Source organism: Phodopus roborovskii, unplaced genomic scaffold (assembly GCF_943737965.1).
Source record: "Phodopus roborovskii unplaced genomic scaffold, PHOROB, whole genome shotgun sequence".
Taxonomy (NCBI): Eukaryota; Metazoa; Chordata; class Mammalia; order Rodentia; family Cricetidae; genus Phodopus; species Phodopus roborovskii.
Window position 1 is genome coordinate 2,789,690 of NW_026125506.1, and position 17,030 is coordinate 2,806,719.

Below are 17,030 nucleotides of genomic sequence, written 5' to 3' on the forward strand. Positions count from 1 at the left end.
CCCACCCCTGGCCCCAGCTCACTATTGTGGAACACAGACCAAACTTGCCATCGGCTAACCCCTGGTGAACAAAGTGCTTAGAGAAGAGATAGTTTACCTGAGCAGGTAACACACACACACACACACACACACACACACACACACACACCCCTCTGCAGGCTTCCACAAGAACCCAGGCCTACAGGTCATGGCTGAGGTCTCCCCACCTAGGGGAGGGGAGTAAGGGTTAGCTCTCATCAGGAGCTCCTACCGCCCACTTTCGAATACTTCTCCGATCCCCAGGGTACTCACAGGATGCCTTCCTAAAAAGATTCTCCCAGCAGCGGGCAGAGAAAAAGCTAGAAAACACTCCAGTAGGGCTGTGGCAAGCTGTGTGCTTCTGGCAGGGCAATGGAACAGACCCCAGGTGACTCGGCATGAAGAGAGCAGACAGGGATATGCTGGTAGCCCCTCCTCCAAGCCAGTGGTTCTCTGGTGGGGCACACATCTGCTGTGCAGGGACATTTGGGTCACCTTGGAAGGTTTTACTGGTGACACCCAGTGGTTCAAAGGCAGGGGTGATGCCCAGAGACATCTAGGACTTCGAATGTGAGTAATGCCCAAGGGAGACCCTGCTCCAAGCCAGCCTGGCAGGAATATTCTGGAACCCCTCCAGAGGCCCTTCTTGCCAGGTGCAGAGGAAGACCCAGAGGCCCCTCCCGTACAGAGGAGGAAGGAACAAGGGAAACGAAGAGGGACAAAGGGCCCAGAGGCCACCTCCACTCACAACCCCAGCTCCCAAGAGAGGGAAATCCCAGTCTTAGGCAATCTTTGGTCAAACAGGAAAACATAAGGCTCAGCTGGGCTCTTTTCTACCCCACTGCCCAATGGCCAAGGTCAAGAGTATGGCTCTCTGCACAGAGTCCATGCTGGTCCGCAGGCACCCGGACCTCGTGCTGGGCTGCGGGAGGGGAGGGGATGGATGACAGCAGGGATGCCTGGCTGTTGCGGCTGCCCCTCACTTGTTCTCGATCAGAATCTGCACTTTGTGGACGAGGTCCCGGGCCAGCTGCAGGATCTGCTTGGCATTGTGCCGCTCAGCCATTTCTGAAAGAGAAGACAAACTCGTGAGTGACCTTGTGTGTCACCCCCGGGAGATTCCTCTAGCTCCGGGTGTCCCCACCACAGAGTGACTCTGAAAGGAGCCATGCACCTCCAGACCTCAGCTTCCCCATCTGTAAAATGAGGACCGTAACAGGAAGCCATTGCACAATGTTACCATGGAAACAGAAAGAAGTGATGCTGGCTCAGAGTGTGCTAGGAGAAGACTGGTTCCTCCACCCTCCCCTGCAGGCAGGATGTCTGTGAGTATAAGCCAGACACAGCAGTGCATGCCTGTAATCCCAGCAATGGGAGAGCCGAGGCAGGAGGATTGAGAGTTGGAGGTCAGCTTGGGATACATAGAAAGATTTAGTCAAAAAAAAAAAAAAAAAAAAAAAAAGGTAGTATAAAGCCATGTGGCAGATATTTTTTTTAATCTTTAAAAGATTTTTACTTATTATGTAAACAGTGTTCTGCCTGCATTTTTGCATGCAGGCCAGAAGAGGTCACCACACCTGGTCTCATTACAGATGGCTGTGAGCCACCACATGGTTTCTGGGAATTGAACTCAGGACCTCTGGAAGAGCAGCCAGTGCTCTTAACCACTGAGCCATCTCTCCAACCCCCATGTGTCAGATTCTTAAAGATTCTATGGGAATGAAGAAAACCATGGTCGGTGGAGAGAAGGAAAGGGAAGAAATATCAAGAGCCACACAAAATGCTTAGACCTTCAAAGCTCTGCCTACAGCAGGATAATTCGAAGGTTGACTCCAACATGGAGAAAGCATTTCATAAAGAGAAAGAAAGGTAAGACCCTGATTCCTAAAGCAGCTGCTGAGGTACCCCCCTGGAGATCCTGGTAAACACTTGGGGACATTGTGTGATGTACAGTCACATTTGGAAAGGGAATGAAATTAAAGGGATACAAACCAAAGAAGCCAAACTAAGTTGGTGGCCCATGCCTTGAATTCCAGCACTTGGGAGACAGAGGCAGGTGGATCTCTGAGTTTGAGGTCCACCTGGTCTAAAGAATGAGTTTCAGGACAGCCAGGGCTACACAGAGAAACCCTCCCTCAACAAACAAAGAAGCCAAACTATTCCTGTTTGCAGATGACAGGAGACTATATAAAAGATGCTCAATATCCTACCACAAAACTTCTAGAACAATCATCACTTTTAGCAATGTGGCAGGATGCCTAAAGAATTTACAGAATCAGTAGCCTTCCTATACAACAGCGTGGGCACACTCCCATTCATATCAGCCTCAAAGAAAATAAAATACCCAGGAACAAACTTAACCAAACAGGCTAAAGGCCTCTATCATAAAAATCTTCAAACTTCTGAAGAAAGGTTGAGAGACACTAGAAAAATAGAAAGATCCCCCCATGCTCTCGGAATTAGCACCAAAACATGACGACACGGCTCTACAGAGAAATTTACATATTCCTTGCAATCCCAATCAAAATCCCCACCTCACTCTTCACAAATTAGGAAGAAACATTCTAAAATCCATAAGGAACCACAAAGTCCTCGGATAGCCAAAGCAACCCAGATCAGAATGAACAACGCTGGATGGGGTTAGCAATCCAGGTTTCAGGACATATTACAGAGCCACAGTTACAAAACCAGGCATGAAACCAATGGAACAAAAGAGAAGATGCAAATGTGACTGCAAATACCTACAGCAATCTAATAATTGATGGCTCAAAAGTATACATTGGAGAAAAGAGTGTCTTCAATACAAGCCCCTGGGAAAACTGGGTATCCACATGCAGAAGAATGAAATTAGACCAGTATCTATCTCCCTGCACAAAACTAACTTCAAATGTATCAAAGCCCCTGTGCTGGATACTTTTAGATCCACTTGACACAAACTATAGTTATCCTCAACTTAGACAATGTCTCGGCAAGATCAGGCTGTAGGCAAGTCTACGGAACATTTTCTTAATTTGTGATCAATGAGTGTCTTAAGATTTCTACTGCAGTGAAGAGACACCTCGTAAGAGGCAACTCTTACAAAGGAAAACACTTAATTGGGGTGGTGGCTTATAGTATAGAGCTTCAGTCTGTTATCATCATGGTGGGAGCAAGATGGCATGCAGGCAGACATGGTCCTGGCTACAGGAAGTGGACTGTGATGCTGGGAGTAGCTTGAGCGTATGAAATCTTTTTTTTTCCCCCAGACAGGGTTTCTCTGTATATCTTTAGCTGTCCTGGAACTTGTTCTTGAACTCACTGCCTGCCTCTGCCTCCCAAGTTCTGGGATTAAAGGCACACATTCCCACCAACAGCCAGAGCACATGAAATCTTAAAGCACACTCCCCACACTTTCTCTAACAAGGCCATAACAACTCCAACAAAGCCACTCTCTTTGGGGGCCATTTTTTTTTTCAAACCACTACAGTGGGGGAGGGCCCAGCCCATTGTGGGTGGGGCCACCCCTGGGCTGCTGATCCTGGATTCTATAAGAAAGCAGGCTGAGCAAGCCATGGGGAGCAAGCCAGTGAGCAGCACCCTCCATGGTCTCTGCATCAGCTCCTGCCTCCAGGTTCCTGTCCTGCTTGGGTTCCTATTCTGACTTTCTTCAATGGTGAACAGTGATGTAGAAATGTAAGCCAAATGAATGATTTCCTCCTCAAGTTTCTTCGGTCATCCCAGCAATAGAAACTGTAATTAAGACAGACCTCAGTGTGAACCCTGAAACAGCTAGGAGAGAACATAGGCAGCCCCACAGGACACAGACTTCCTGGGTAGAACTCCATTTGCTTGAGAACTAAGGCCGACGACCGACTGTCAAGCAAGGCTTCATAAAACTGAGCCAAGGAAACAGCCACTTGCATGCAGGAGCGCACAGAGTGGGAGGGAATCTTTGCCAGTAATCCATCTGATTAATTAAAAAAAAAAATGGACCTGAGACCCGAATAGAGAGTTCTCGAGAAGAGAAATAAAAATGCCTAAGAGGTATCTAAGAGAAAGCTCGCGATCTCTAGCAGTTAGGAAAAACGCAGATCAAAGCAACTTAGATTTCAGTCACCCCTCAGTCAGAATGGCACAGATCAAAGGAGCAGACAACAAATGCTGGATGGGAAGGGGGGAGGGGCAGGGCCCATTCACTGTTGGCGGGAACGCAAACCGGCCCAGCCACTCTGAGGACCAGTGCAGAGAATTCTCAAAGAACTGAAAATAAATCCACTCGATGAGCCAGTTACAGCACCCCTTGGCGTCTGCCCAAAGGACTCCTGGTCCACAGATACTTGCCGGTCATGGCCGCTGCTCTTCTGCTCACAATAGCCAGGAAACAACAGAAGCCTCCTGCGCCCATGACAAATAGTGAGAATATGATATTTCTGCTCTTCCTGCCTTTATTTCCAGGGTGGGAACTGCAGGTGTGCCCTGCCACACCCAGTTCGTGTGGGCATGCTGGTACGAGGCTTCATGCAGGCGCCCAAACACTCAGCTGAGTCCCAGCCCCAGCCTGGGATTGCATTTGCTAGCTGGCTGGCTTGTTTAACAGCTGCACTGAAGCCATTGTGGCTTCTTCCTAGCCGGTTTCTGGTGCAGGTGAAACTCACAAGGTCCGATGATGTTAATTTCTCAGTTTTAGTGTTCCAGAAACATATAAAGCGGCAATGGAAATGAAGGAAGCTAGGAAATGATAACACCTCCGCTTGGTACTATCTTTGTAACTTTCCCAGAAAAAAAAAAATTCCTAAATATAAATTTTTAGTATGTAACTAAAACCCAAAATTATCCCAAAAGAAAAAGCTGACTTGAAAGAAACCTAGGTGGGTCGCGGGTAGTTTTATTTATTTTTTTTTTCTAGAACCTTCTTTAGTCTTTAAGGCTTGGGGTGAGATGCCCCGGGCCTAGTGTTTGCTAGTGCTCTGTGATGGAGCTGGAAACCAGGCCTAGTTTTCAGCATTTAATTACTGTTTAAGTGGCAATAACAGCAGCAATTACCTTGTTTATTGGGCCCCTCATGGGGACAGGTACCTGTGAAGGGCTTTTTTATATCTCATCATTAATTCTCTGGTCTTCCCTTGAGGGAGGAGGAGTTTGCTGCATTTTTTTTTCTTTTCCCTGAAGTACTAAGGCCCAGATATGATGTCATTTAGAAAAGGCCACACCCAATGTCCCGCTGGGACCTATTCCTTGCCACTCCAAGAGCATCCCTATGCATGCTTCCTGTGGTTCAGACCCTGATATTCCATAGCTGAAGTTGATATTCAAAGGCGGGACAGTATCGTGTCACTGGGCACAGCTGGCCAGGCAAAGCCAGGCACTGTCCCTGAGCCTCAGCATAGAGAAAACACCTGGAGCAGGTTGAGACCCCAACTCTATTACTAAGGGGCCATAGAGGACCGGGGAGACAGACACTCAGTGGGTGAGGGTGCTTGCTGTGCAAGTACCGGGTTCGGTCCCAGCACATAAGTGTTATGTGCATGCCCGCACGAGCTGTGGAAGCAGCAAGGTGGAGGCAGGGGAATGACTGGGACCTGTCAAGCTGCTGGCGTCTGGAGCCCCCCACACGGAGAGCCCCACGTCCAGCCCCGCCCCTTGGTACCATTGAAGAACTTGATGATGTCAGTGAAGTCCATGTTGTTCTCCAGAATGATATCTCGGTAGACCTCCACCAGTGCCAGCGCGATGAACAGCACGTAGTGGGCGGAGGACACGTGCTTGGCCGCCCAGATAGTCTCCCACACGGAGAAGACGTCATCATAGACCAGCTCTGTGGACAACACACATGCGCATAGGAGCTGGTCCAGAGCAGAGCGCAAGGCCAGTCTTCCCTAGTCCTCCATGCAAGCATCCTGCTTCCTTAGGTGACAGTCCCAGGCCAGCCCTGTGTTCACGCCCTGCTGCAGCAGGAGACCCAGACCCTGTCATCCCACCCTCGAAGACCGAGTTTCCCCATCTATGGACTCGGTCCAAGGTGCCTGTGTGAAGAATCTGAGCATGTGCGGGTTTGATTGGCATGGGACTGTCCCTGACCTCTACTACTGTCCTTCCCCGCCCCCCCCCCTCCAGTAGCATTCACCAATGGCTCTCAGTGCCTGAGCACATTGGCAAGCTGGCCACTGTGTCAGAGTAGCAGTGTGGAAGAGCCCTGGAAACAGTGGTTCTCAACCTAGCAAATGCTGCGACCCTCTAACACAGTTCCTCATGTTATGGTGACGCCTGTCTGTAAAATTATCTTCACTGCTACTTTATACCTGTAGTTTTGCTACTGTTATGAGTCGTAATGTAAATATCTGATATGCAGGATGTATTTTCATTTGTTACAAATGGAATACAGTGATTAATCACAAGAAACAATGTGTAAATACAATTAAAAATATTTATCTCTAAGTACAAATGAATGAAATTTTATCTTGAAGCATGGTGTAGCATGGGTAACAATCTTGCTACAACAACAGTAAACCACACTGCTACATTTTGCAACAGTATGTGCAGACAGCCAGCTTCAGTGCCAAGATTGAGATTGCTTCTTTAGTTCCTAAGACCATTGGAAATGTGTGTTTTCAGATGGTTTTAAGCTACCCCTGTGAAAGGGGTCACGGCCACATGTTGAGAACCATTGCCTTAAGAGCAAGGCTATCAAGTCTAATAAGCTGGCTTTGAGTCCCAGCCCTTCACTAACCAGCCAGGGGCTGTGGGCTGGTGATGTCCCCTTCCAGTCTCTCTGAACCTCAACTTTGCACGGGGCCTGCTGGTCACAGTAAAGGACCCGGAATGAGACACAGCGTGGGGCAGGTGCTTAACACCACTACACAGATCAAGTGTTGCTAGCCTCACCCAAGTTTGTACAATGGCACGCATTCAGAGGTGACATTCTTTCTATGTCCATCGTGAAATACGCTTGAAGTCCCCTTAGCTGAAGAGTTCTTGGTCTCTGCTAGCAGGAAAGTAGGAGGGAGGGACTCATCCAGAGATAGATGGGAAGAACCAAGCTTGCGACCTGATTCCCTTCTTCCTAGCTGTGCTTGACTTGTTTGCTTTTTTCTCTATGAAACAGAAATCTCTCTCTCTCTCTCTCTCTCTCTCTCTCTCTCTCTCTGTGTGTGTGTGTGTGTGTGTGTGTGTGTTCGTGTGCAAATGTGTGTGCATGTCTGTGGAGACCCGACGTGGATGTCTGGACGTCAACACCCTCCTCCTGTGACCTTCAGCTCATGGAGTCCACCAATCTGACTGGGCTGGCTGGCCAGCGAGCATCTTCTCCCCCTGCACTGAATCACAGACATGCAACATGCATGGCTACTCTTAGCTTTTTGAATTTTTTAAATTATTAAGTTTTGGGGGTGGGGCACATGGCCCAGCACATGTGTGGACGTCAGAGGACAACTTGTGGGAATAGGTTCTCTCTTTTAACCAAACAGGTTCCAGTCATCCATCTTGGGTGTCAAGTGCTTTTACCACCTGGCCAGCCCCCACACCTAGGTTTCTACGTGGGTGCTGGGATCGGAGCTCAGGTCTTCACGCTTGTACAGACACTTTAATGACAGAGCTGTCTCCCAAGCCCCAGAACAGGGATTTTATGGCTCCTTCTGCACAGCCATTTTGTGATAAGGCATGTGCCAAGATGGACAGATTTGTGTAAGTGTTCTCTCTTCAGCCACCTTTGCTCCTGTGCCCTCCTCAGCCTCCACTTCCCCATCATAACCGCCCCAGGGATTCTACCATAAAGACTTGGGTCCAGTCCCCAGGTGGCAGCCTGTACCTCGTTTGAAATCCAGCAGGAACCAGCGGTAGCAGAAGTAGAAGTGGGTGTAGTCCCCGTTCTGATGCATCAACTCGAAGAGCTCGGAGTCCAGGATCTGATGGGGACAGAGCAAGCTGTCAGCCTCTCCACCAGGGGAAAGGGCTGGGCCAGACGGTACAGCAGAATCCACCGTGCTGCACGCCCATCCACCCTGCACACATCAGCTCTCGGTGAGCAAAAGGGCGCATGCAGACTTCTCTCCAAAGAGGATTTACAACGGCCAGCATGGGGCTGGCCCAAGATCAGGGAAAGCAAGTTAGAACAACCAGGCAAGCTCACACCCACTGGAAAGGCTGAAATCAAACTGACAGACAGTGGCAAGTGCTGGCAAGTGTTCAGAGTAAACAGAACCCTCTGCTGGGAATGCAGAGCTGCTCCGCGGCTGCCCCTGCTCCTCCAGCACTGGGCTTACAAAGGTAACACCCCATGCTTGGTTTTGACAAGGGTGCTGAGGACCTGAACTATGGTCCCTTTTCTTGTGCTGACCAACCATCTCTGGCAGTGTCTCTCTCTGTGTCTCTGTCTCTGTGTCTCTCTCTGTCTCTGTCTCTGTCTCTCTCTCTCTCGGGTGTGAACTCAACTGATGAAAATGTACTCACCAGACTTAGCAGCAATCACCCCTGAGCCCTCCTGCTTCTTCAACCTTTTGTATTCAAAATATTCAGTGGCTTCTTAGAATCCCACCAAAGCAGCAGCAAGAGCCACCTTGGCCTTGAGCTCTCCCTACAGTGTTTAGAGTTCCAACCTGTGTGGATTCCCTGCATAACTCAGCCTGAAGCTGGCCTGGGAGGTGGCAGGAGCCTCTAGTAGATTCTGTTTGGCAGCTAGGGAAATGCCTATCAAACCAACTTTGAGGTTTCACCTCACCACAGTCAGAATGGCCAAGACTGACAGGACAACCAACAACAAATGCTGGCCAGGGTGGAGAGGGCACACTCACTGTTGGTGGTGTGGTACAGCCACTGTGGAAATCACACTCACTGTTGGTGGTGTGGTACAGCCACTGTGGAAATCAGTGTGGAGAACTCAAACAGCCAACAGTACATCTAACTTATGAACCAGCTGTAGCAGTCCTTGGCATGTGCTTGAAGCACTCAACATCCTACTCTACAGTTCCTTGCTGTTCTATTCACAACAGCCAGGGAATGGGAGCAACCTAACACCCTTCCTTCCTCCAATGGATGGATAATGGAAGTGCGGCACGTAGAATAGCGTTCAGCTGTAAAGAAAAAGGAAACCCTGACTTTTGAAGGCAAAGGAATGGGACTAGAAAACAGTATTGAGCAAAATAACCCAGACTCAGACAGACAGACAGGCAGACAGACATGGTGTGTTCTCTCTCATCTGACTCTCTCAGCTCCAAGTCTTCGGATGCCAGTCCACAGTCTCAAGTAACTGCAGAACAGGAAAGTTAGGAAGGGGACATTGCCAGGGTAGGGAGGTCAGGGAGCAACAGAGAAGGGGAGTAGCTAGCAGGGCACAAGTGATCTGGAGGAGGACCCATGGAGACCTCCAGCTGGGGAGGGGGAGGGAGGTAAGCACAGAAGGAAGAGGGTGGAGGAATCACACTATTAACTAGGTGCTTGTGTGCACGAGTGAGATCGGAAGCCATTTGCCTGTACTCCTTGTCTCCACTAAAGTCAGAGCAGGAAGCCTCCATACCTGGATCAGGGACCTCATGTTGGCAAAGTGCGTGTCCATGGCACCGCCGTGGGGGAAGTTCTGGTTCATCCTCTTCATGAGTTCCGTGAAGCAGCTGAAGGCCAGGGCCTCTGGGGACAGCACACGACAAAGGGTTAAAGGGTTAGCCAGCCCGGCCACTGCCTCAGGCACTGTGTGAGGTCCAGAGCAGAGTCACAAGAGAAGCAGGTGGGCAGGGAGGGCTCAACAGAAGCCACTCCCTCTGATGCTCAATGATGGCTAGTGCATCACTGATCTCACCTGAGAGGCACTGGGAGGAACTGCGGCTGTCAGACAGAGATGCTCCTTTCATAGGTCCCCACGGCTGTCACACAAAGCCCACACACTCTGCTTTGTGGGTCTCTATATTTCTTACCTTCAGAAATTCTACCAATTCATGGAAGTCATTGTGTCCAAAAGCAACTGTGGGGTAGGGGGTGGGGGACTGGAGAGATGGCTCAGTGGCTAAGAACACTGACTGCTCTCCCAGAGGTCCAGGGTTCAATTCCTAGCACCCACATGGTGGCTCACAACCGTCTGTAACTCCATTTCCCAGGGACCTTCACACAGACATGCATGCAGGCAAAACACCAATGCACATAAAATAAAAATAAATATTAAAAATATTTAAATAAAAATAAAAAATTAAAATATAAAAATATTTTTTAAAAAAACCACTGTGGACATAGTACAAGCTTTGGCTGATGCCATGTAAAGAGAGGACAAACTCCTTTGGCAAATGCTGCCAAGAATATCTGTTTACATATATTAAGAAAGTAGGGGCCAGAACGATGGCTCAGTGGTTAAGAGCACTGGCTGCTCTTCCAGAGGAGCCAGGTTTGATTCCCAGCTCCCACATGGCGGCTCACAAGCATCTCTAACTCCAGTTCCAAGGGATCAGTCATCCTTCTCCGGCCTCCACTGTAGTAGGCTTGTGGTGCACAGACACATAGGCAGGCAAAACACACAGCAAACTAAAAACAAACTAAACCTTCAACGTTAAAAAAAGAAAGTAAAGGCTCTGAGAAACCCTGCAGTATAGAAACTTGCCATACCAGACTGCCTTTGAAAAACTTCAAAGCCAGTACCACCCAGGAGACTCTTAGCTTGGCTGCCAGCCTTGCCCCTCGCTGCCCCCAACCCGTGGACCAGTTTTTGCTTGCTGACCGCGAGTAGACAGTTTCCAGGAGATTTTACATCAATGATGCTAGTGTCCTCTCCCAGCTGACCAGCACCAACCGTCCCAGCAAAGTCACAAGCACTTACCCCGAAGTTTTCTTCTAAGAGCTCTAGCACTTTGGTTCTTTCTGGGATCAAGTTCAAGTGAGTTTCCTGTGTGCGGCCAGTGAGGCAGGGGCCTTCCATCTTTCGCGTGCTGCACTGTAGCAGCTAACACCTTGAAATGACTGAGCGTGTGGAGTTGAACTGACTCTGAACTCTGGTTGGCCAGCTGAGTGTCAACCGCAATCCCTTCTTTCTCAGTTGCAGCCTAGAACCTATGTACAGGCCCTAGTAGGGGCAACAAAGCTCTGTGTCTGCCTGTCTCTGTCTGTGTGTTTGTCTCTGTTGGTCTGTCTATGTCTGTGCCTGTCTCTGTCTGTGTGTCTCTGTCGGTCTCTGTGTCTGTCTCTGTCTCTGTCTCTCTGTGTGTGTGTGTGTGTGTGTGTGTGTGTGTGTGTGTGTGTGTGTACAACTTGTGGCAGTAGATTATCCCCTTTCACCAAAATCAAACTCAGGTCCTGAGGGTTGGTAGCCACGCCTTTGCGCTCCGAGCCACCCTGCCTGAGCCACCCTGCCACTGCAGCTAGGCATTTTGACAGGGCTTTTCTGAGTCCATGCACGATCCAGAGGAGAATGTCTCCCGGAAACACCAAGCCTTCCAGCTGTGGTGGGAGATCTTCCCCCCCCCACACACACTTTATGGTTCCTCCCCTCCGGCCAACAATGCCTTGTGGTCTTAAAAACACTCTTTCTTTAGCAGACGTGATGCACAGGCTTGTATTAATTTCAGGTTGGGATTGTTTAGCTTAGCTGTATAGAAATACAAGATTTCTGCTTTTTGATCTTATATGCTACAACCCTGATGGACTCACGTGTTCTGTTCTGTTTTCTTGTTCTTTAGATTTTTATCCTGAAGTCAAACCACCCGGGACCAGGACAGCATAGCTAATTTCAACTCCTTTCCAGTTCTTCTTCCACCCCATCCCCCTGCCTTTAATATTTTGAGACAGGGCCTCATGTAGCCCTGCTAGCATTAATTTCACCTTGGTCAAGGATGACTCTGAACCTCTGACCCTCTTGCCTCTACCTCCCCAGTGCTGGGACCACAGGCATGGCTATCAGATCCTGCCTGCCTTTTATATTCAGGTGCTGGCTTATATTGATCGTTGCTTACATTTTAAATGTCCACGCAGTTCTGGGATAAACCCCAATTGGTCGTGTTATATAACCCTTTATATATCATTGGATTGAGTTTATTTTTTTGATGATTTATTTTTTTATTGGAAGAGCTTATACCAGGGATGCCATCTGGACCAGGCTTTACTTTGTTCTCATTCATGGTCAAGCAATGGCTCACTATAGCCAGGTGGGCCTCAGTGCGGTGCACTATGGAACAGGAGGATATCTCAAGCTGTTGGGTTTGGGACGTGATCACCAGGCTGTGCACCTGTCCTGACTCAGTCCATGGAGACATAAGTGAGGCTGACCTTACTCTCCTACAGGGCAGGGATGCTAGTATTCAGGTATCTGTATTGGCCTGCCCTTGGGGTTCTGATAGGATTCACCCTCAGCTGCAGCCACTAAGAGCACCACCTGTGCACATTCACCATGTCCTCTTTTAAATGGGGCCCGCCCCTGTTCTCTCTCTCTCTCTCTCTCTCTCTCTCTCTCTCTCTCTCTCTCTCTCTTTCCACCCAAACTCTTTCACATGGCCTCTTTCTCTTGTATGACAACACTTTTTTAAAAGTCCAACAGGAGGGACACACTCACCATCATCCAGGATGACCAGCAGCGGGGCCAGAAGGTCACACATGCCCTGGACGTAGCCAATCTCAATGTGCTGCCAGATGTAGCTGCAGGAGAAGGGTACAATGAGCGCATCACAGCCTGCATCCCCTCCCAGCCTGCATCCCCTCCCAGCCTGCATCCCCACACAGCCTGCATCCCCACACAGCCTGCATCCCCTCCCAGCCTGCATCCCCTCCCAGCCTGCATCCCCACTCAGCCTGCATCCCCTCCCAGCCTGGATCCCCACTCAGCCTGCATCCCCTCCCAGCCTGCATCCCCACACAGCCTGCATCCCCTCCCAGCCTGCATCCCCTCCCAGCCTGCATCCCCTCCCAGCCTGCATCCCCTCCCAGCCTGCATCCCCACTCAGCCTGCATCCCCTCCCAGCCTGCATCCCCTCCCAGCCTGCATCCCCTCCCAGCCTGCATCCCTCCCAGCCTGCATCCCCACACAGCCTGCATCCCCTCCCAGCCTGCATCCCCTCCCAGCCTGCATCCCCACTCAGCCTGCATCCCCTCCCAGCCTGCATCCCCTCCCAGCCTGCATCCCCTCCCAGCCTGCATCCCCACACAGCCTGCATCCCCTCCCAGCCTGCATCCCCTCCCAGCCTGCATCCCCTCCCAGCCTGCATCCCCACTCAGCCTGCATCCCCACTCAGCCTGCATCCCCTCCCAGCCTGCATCCCCACACAGCCTGCATCCCCTCCCAGCCTGCACCCCTCCCAGCCTGCATCCCCTCCCAGCCTGCATCCACTCCCAGCCTGCTTTTCCAAGCTCTCCTTGCCCCTTTCTCACATCTGGTCCTCCATCCCTCGGCCTGATGCCCACCCTCAGTGTCGCCATACATCCTAGCTACAGCCATCATGGCAACCCTGCCCCAGAGGGCATCACAGAGCACTGTACCCACCCCACCCCCGTCTCTGAGCATACTATCATGGGTGCATGATATGGAACTATCTTCAACTCCTCCTCCAAGCCCACACACAGCTTTCAAGTGCTCTTCTCTGGCTACATGGATGTGTTCACTTTGCACAAATAGTGACTCGTGAAAGCCTTTAGGGAGTTGCCATACTGAGTCCCTCTGTCTGTCTGCCAGGAATTGGGACCCTATGAACCAGTCCCTATGAATAATAGCTGTCTCTCCTGACTTTGTCCTATATTATTACTATAATTGAAATAAAACTCCGTATCAGTGTGGTATCAGTAACAAGAAGCAAAGCTTCAGCTGGACTGCCTGCAGCCCTCACTTTCCCCAAATCATCCCATCTTTACCTCCCTCCCTCTATCTTCCCATCCCCATTCCCATCCTCCATCACTCATCTCTCACCCATCCCTCCCAGCATCCCCCATCCCCTTCATCACTTTATCACCCCTCCCCCTCCCCCAGTCTCCTCAGCTCCACTGCATGCATCCCCTCCCCCTCCCCCAGGCTCCTCAGCTCCACTGCATGCATCCCCTCCCCCTCCCCCAGGCTCCTCAGCTCCACTGCATGCATCCCCTCCCCCTCCCCCAGGCTCCTCATCTCCACTGCATGCATCCCCTCCCCCTCCCCCAGTCTCCTCATCTCCACTGCATGCATCCCCTCCCCCTCCCCCAGTCTCCTCATCTCCACTGCATGCATCCCCTCCCCCTCCCCCTCCCCCAGGCTCCTCATCTCCACTGCATGCATCTCCTCCCCCTCCCCCTCCCCCAGGCTCCTCATCTCCACTGAATGCATCCCCTCCCCCTCCCCCATCTCATCTCCACTGCATGCATCCCCTCCCCCTCCCCCATCTCATCTCCACTGCATGCATCCCCTCCCCCTCCCCCCATCTCATCTCCACTGCATGCATCCCCTCCCCCTCCCCCATCTCATCTCCACTGCATGCATCCCCTCCCCCCCCCCCATCTCATCTCCACTGCATGCATCCCCTCCCCCCTCCCCCATCTCATCTCCACTGCATGCATCCCCTCCCCCCCCCCCCATCTCATCTCCACTGCATGCATCCCCTCCCCCTCCCCCATCTCATCTCCACTGCATGCATCCCCTCCCCCTCCCCCATCTCATCTCCACTGCATGCATCCCCCTCCCCCTCCCCATCTCATCTCCACTGCATGCATCCCCCTCCCCCTCCCCCTATCTCATCTCCACTGCATGCATCCTCCCCCCCCCCCGCCCGTTGTTCCCCAGCTACAGTCAGCCACCTGCACATGACATTCCGCAGCTTCTCCAGGTTGGCAGCCGTGAAGTACCAGTAGCTGCGGTCACACCTCTGCACGTCTTTTTCGATGCGGTGGAGGTTCACTGTGTACAGGTCCAGTAGCTCTGGCTGCGGCAAGAAGGGGATAAAGGGGACCCTGACCCCTAGAACTGCTTCCAGCCCTCACATCCCAACAGCTCACTCCAGAGTTTTCTTTCTTTGTTTCCTGGAAAAGCTATTTTCAAATTTGCATGATGAAAAAGTTTTCTTCTGAGACCAGGTCTCACTGACGTAGCCCAGGCTAGCCTGGAACGCATCATCCTCCTGCCTTAACACCTAGAGTGCTGGGATTGCAGGCAGACATGTGTGCTTCTGTGCACACGTGCACACTCACAAGTGCGTTCACACACACAGCTGCATCAGAGACAGAATGCTAAGCAAATATTTTTATTATGTTTAGAAGTGATGCGAAGCTGTCACCCCAGTTCTCAGGAGGCAGGAGGATTGCTGTAAGTTAGAAGCTGGGTTGCAGAATGAACCCAAGTCCAGCCTTAGCTGTGTCATGAGCATGAGCCCAGGTTGGCCCAGGTTAGCCCAGGATGAAACACAGACCAGAATCCGACAGCCAACATTATAATGAACCACATCCTGCCCAGCTTGGGGCAGAGCTTCAGCCTGACCCACAGACTCAGAGACAAATCTATGGCACAGTGCGGGTTGGGAAAAGCCACTGGCCTTGGGTGACTGGTTGTCACAAGGCATGTATGTGGAAGCTGATGACTGATGCATCATGGTAAAAGTGGGTTTGTTTCTGAGCTCTGTGTTAAGTCTGTGAGGGCAGAGGTCGGCCTTAGCCAGCAAAGGCCAAGGTCACCTCTGAGGAGGCTCCAGGGAGCAGCTAGGGAACTGGGGTCCTGGGAGGGGACTTGTCCCAGCCAGGAGCAGGAACAGAACCTGGCTCCTAGCTCAGCAGCCCTTCCTGCTTCTACAGTGACTCCCTATAATGGGGAGAATGATGCCAACTATGGCCAGTCTCACCGTCCTCTGGGAAAGTCCCCCGGTGACTTACAGAGTAGGTGACACCGCTGGAAGACACAGGTGACGCCTCGTTGTTGGCAGAGGTCACGGCCAGGGAAGCCAGGGCGGGGAAGAGGCTCTCCATCTCAGGCTCCTCTGAGAGGTTGTCCTCGCTGTCAGCCCGGCCACGCTTGTCCGCCTCGCTGGGCCAGCCCTCCATCATGGCACCATCCTTCTCAGGCAGGACCACATCCAGGCTGCCGGGGATGGACATGAACTCATCCATGCTCTCGTTGGCGAGAAGGTCACTCTCGAGACTGTCTTGCACTGCCAGCTCCTCCCGAGGGGCCTCGTCACGGGAAGTGGTGGCCTCGCTGCTCTGCCCATCTTCCACACTGCTGTCCCCAGGTCGGAACACAGCGGGGAGGCTGCGCTGGGCATCCAAGACGCTGTCCTCGGTGCTAAGACTGGGCTCCGAGTGCTCCGAGAGGCCGGAGGAGAAGTTGTGGGAAGAGGGGTGTCCTGAGTCTGGGGAGCAAGTACCATTTGCAGGGTTCCCATTGGGGATTTTGGATTGTTTCTCCTCCAGCCTGCCTTCTGCCTCTGTCTGCTCCACCTCATCCACAGACTCAAACACCTGAGGGAAGGGGACCACACGGATATGCAGGTCAGGATGTGCAGCAACGCAGTTTAGGGCAGCAACCTAACATGCAACAGCAAGGGGCATTTCGGTATGGAGTTTGCGTGTTGTGGAATAGCATGCAAAGGCATATGCTCTCTTAGACAACAATGCAATGTTGAGATTATATACCAGCAATTATTTGTCCACAGCTGGCTCTGAGGAGGGCAACCAGGGAGACGAAGTTTGGGGAGAAGGTGGCTTTTCACCATCCTAACAGCTAGGTTTATTTGTGGTTCTCTGTGCCCTTCAGCTGTAGCCCTCAAGGTCACAGTAGAGATCAGGTTCTAAAGCCTCACACTGTTTCTCTCTGTGTGGCCACCATCAGTTCCAGTTCAATGGGTCTGTTTCTGCTTTTATTGTGTGCCTCTCATAGGCTAGACACACACACTCTCTCTTTTGCTCTAAGATATTTAGATGATATTCTGCACACGTTTATGTTTTTCATTAAAACAGCTATTTTATTTTTTATTTATGTGTCCATGTGTGTATATTCACATAAGTGCAGGCACCCCTGGAGTCCAGAAGAGGGCGCCACATCTTCTGGGGTTACACCTGGTTGTGAGGCACTTCATGTAGATGGTGGGAATTGAACCTGTGTCCTCTGAAAGAGAGGTCCATGC

At 51.2% G+C, this 17,030-nt stretch overlaps 1 protein-coding gene across 1 annotated transcript in view; it reads right to left on the reverse strand.

Annotated features, from left to right (window-relative positions):
• Positions 1–320: 320 nt before the first annotated feature.
• The window catches only part of Sgsm1 (small G protein signaling modulator 1), a 641,040-nt gene continuing 624,330 nt past the window's right edge, over positions 321–17,030 (reverse strand). Inside the window, exons 20-26 of the mRNA XM_051176440.1 lie at positions 15,781–16,365; positions 14,716–14,840; positions 12,515–12,597; positions 9,506–9,615; positions 7,802–7,898; positions 5,645–5,812; positions 321–1,086 (exon numbers count right to left, since the gene is read on the reverse strand). Coding sequence (XP_051032397.1) covers positions 998–1,086; positions 5,645–5,812; positions 7,802–7,898; positions 9,506–9,615; positions 12,515–12,597; positions 14,716–14,840; positions 15,781–16,365 — 1,257 coding nt within the window. The 3' untranslated portion in view covers positions 321–997. The remainder of the gene's footprint in view (positions 1,087–5,644; positions 5,813–7,801; positions 7,899–9,505; positions 9,616–12,514; positions 12,598–14,715; positions 14,841–15,780; positions 16,366–17,030) is intronic.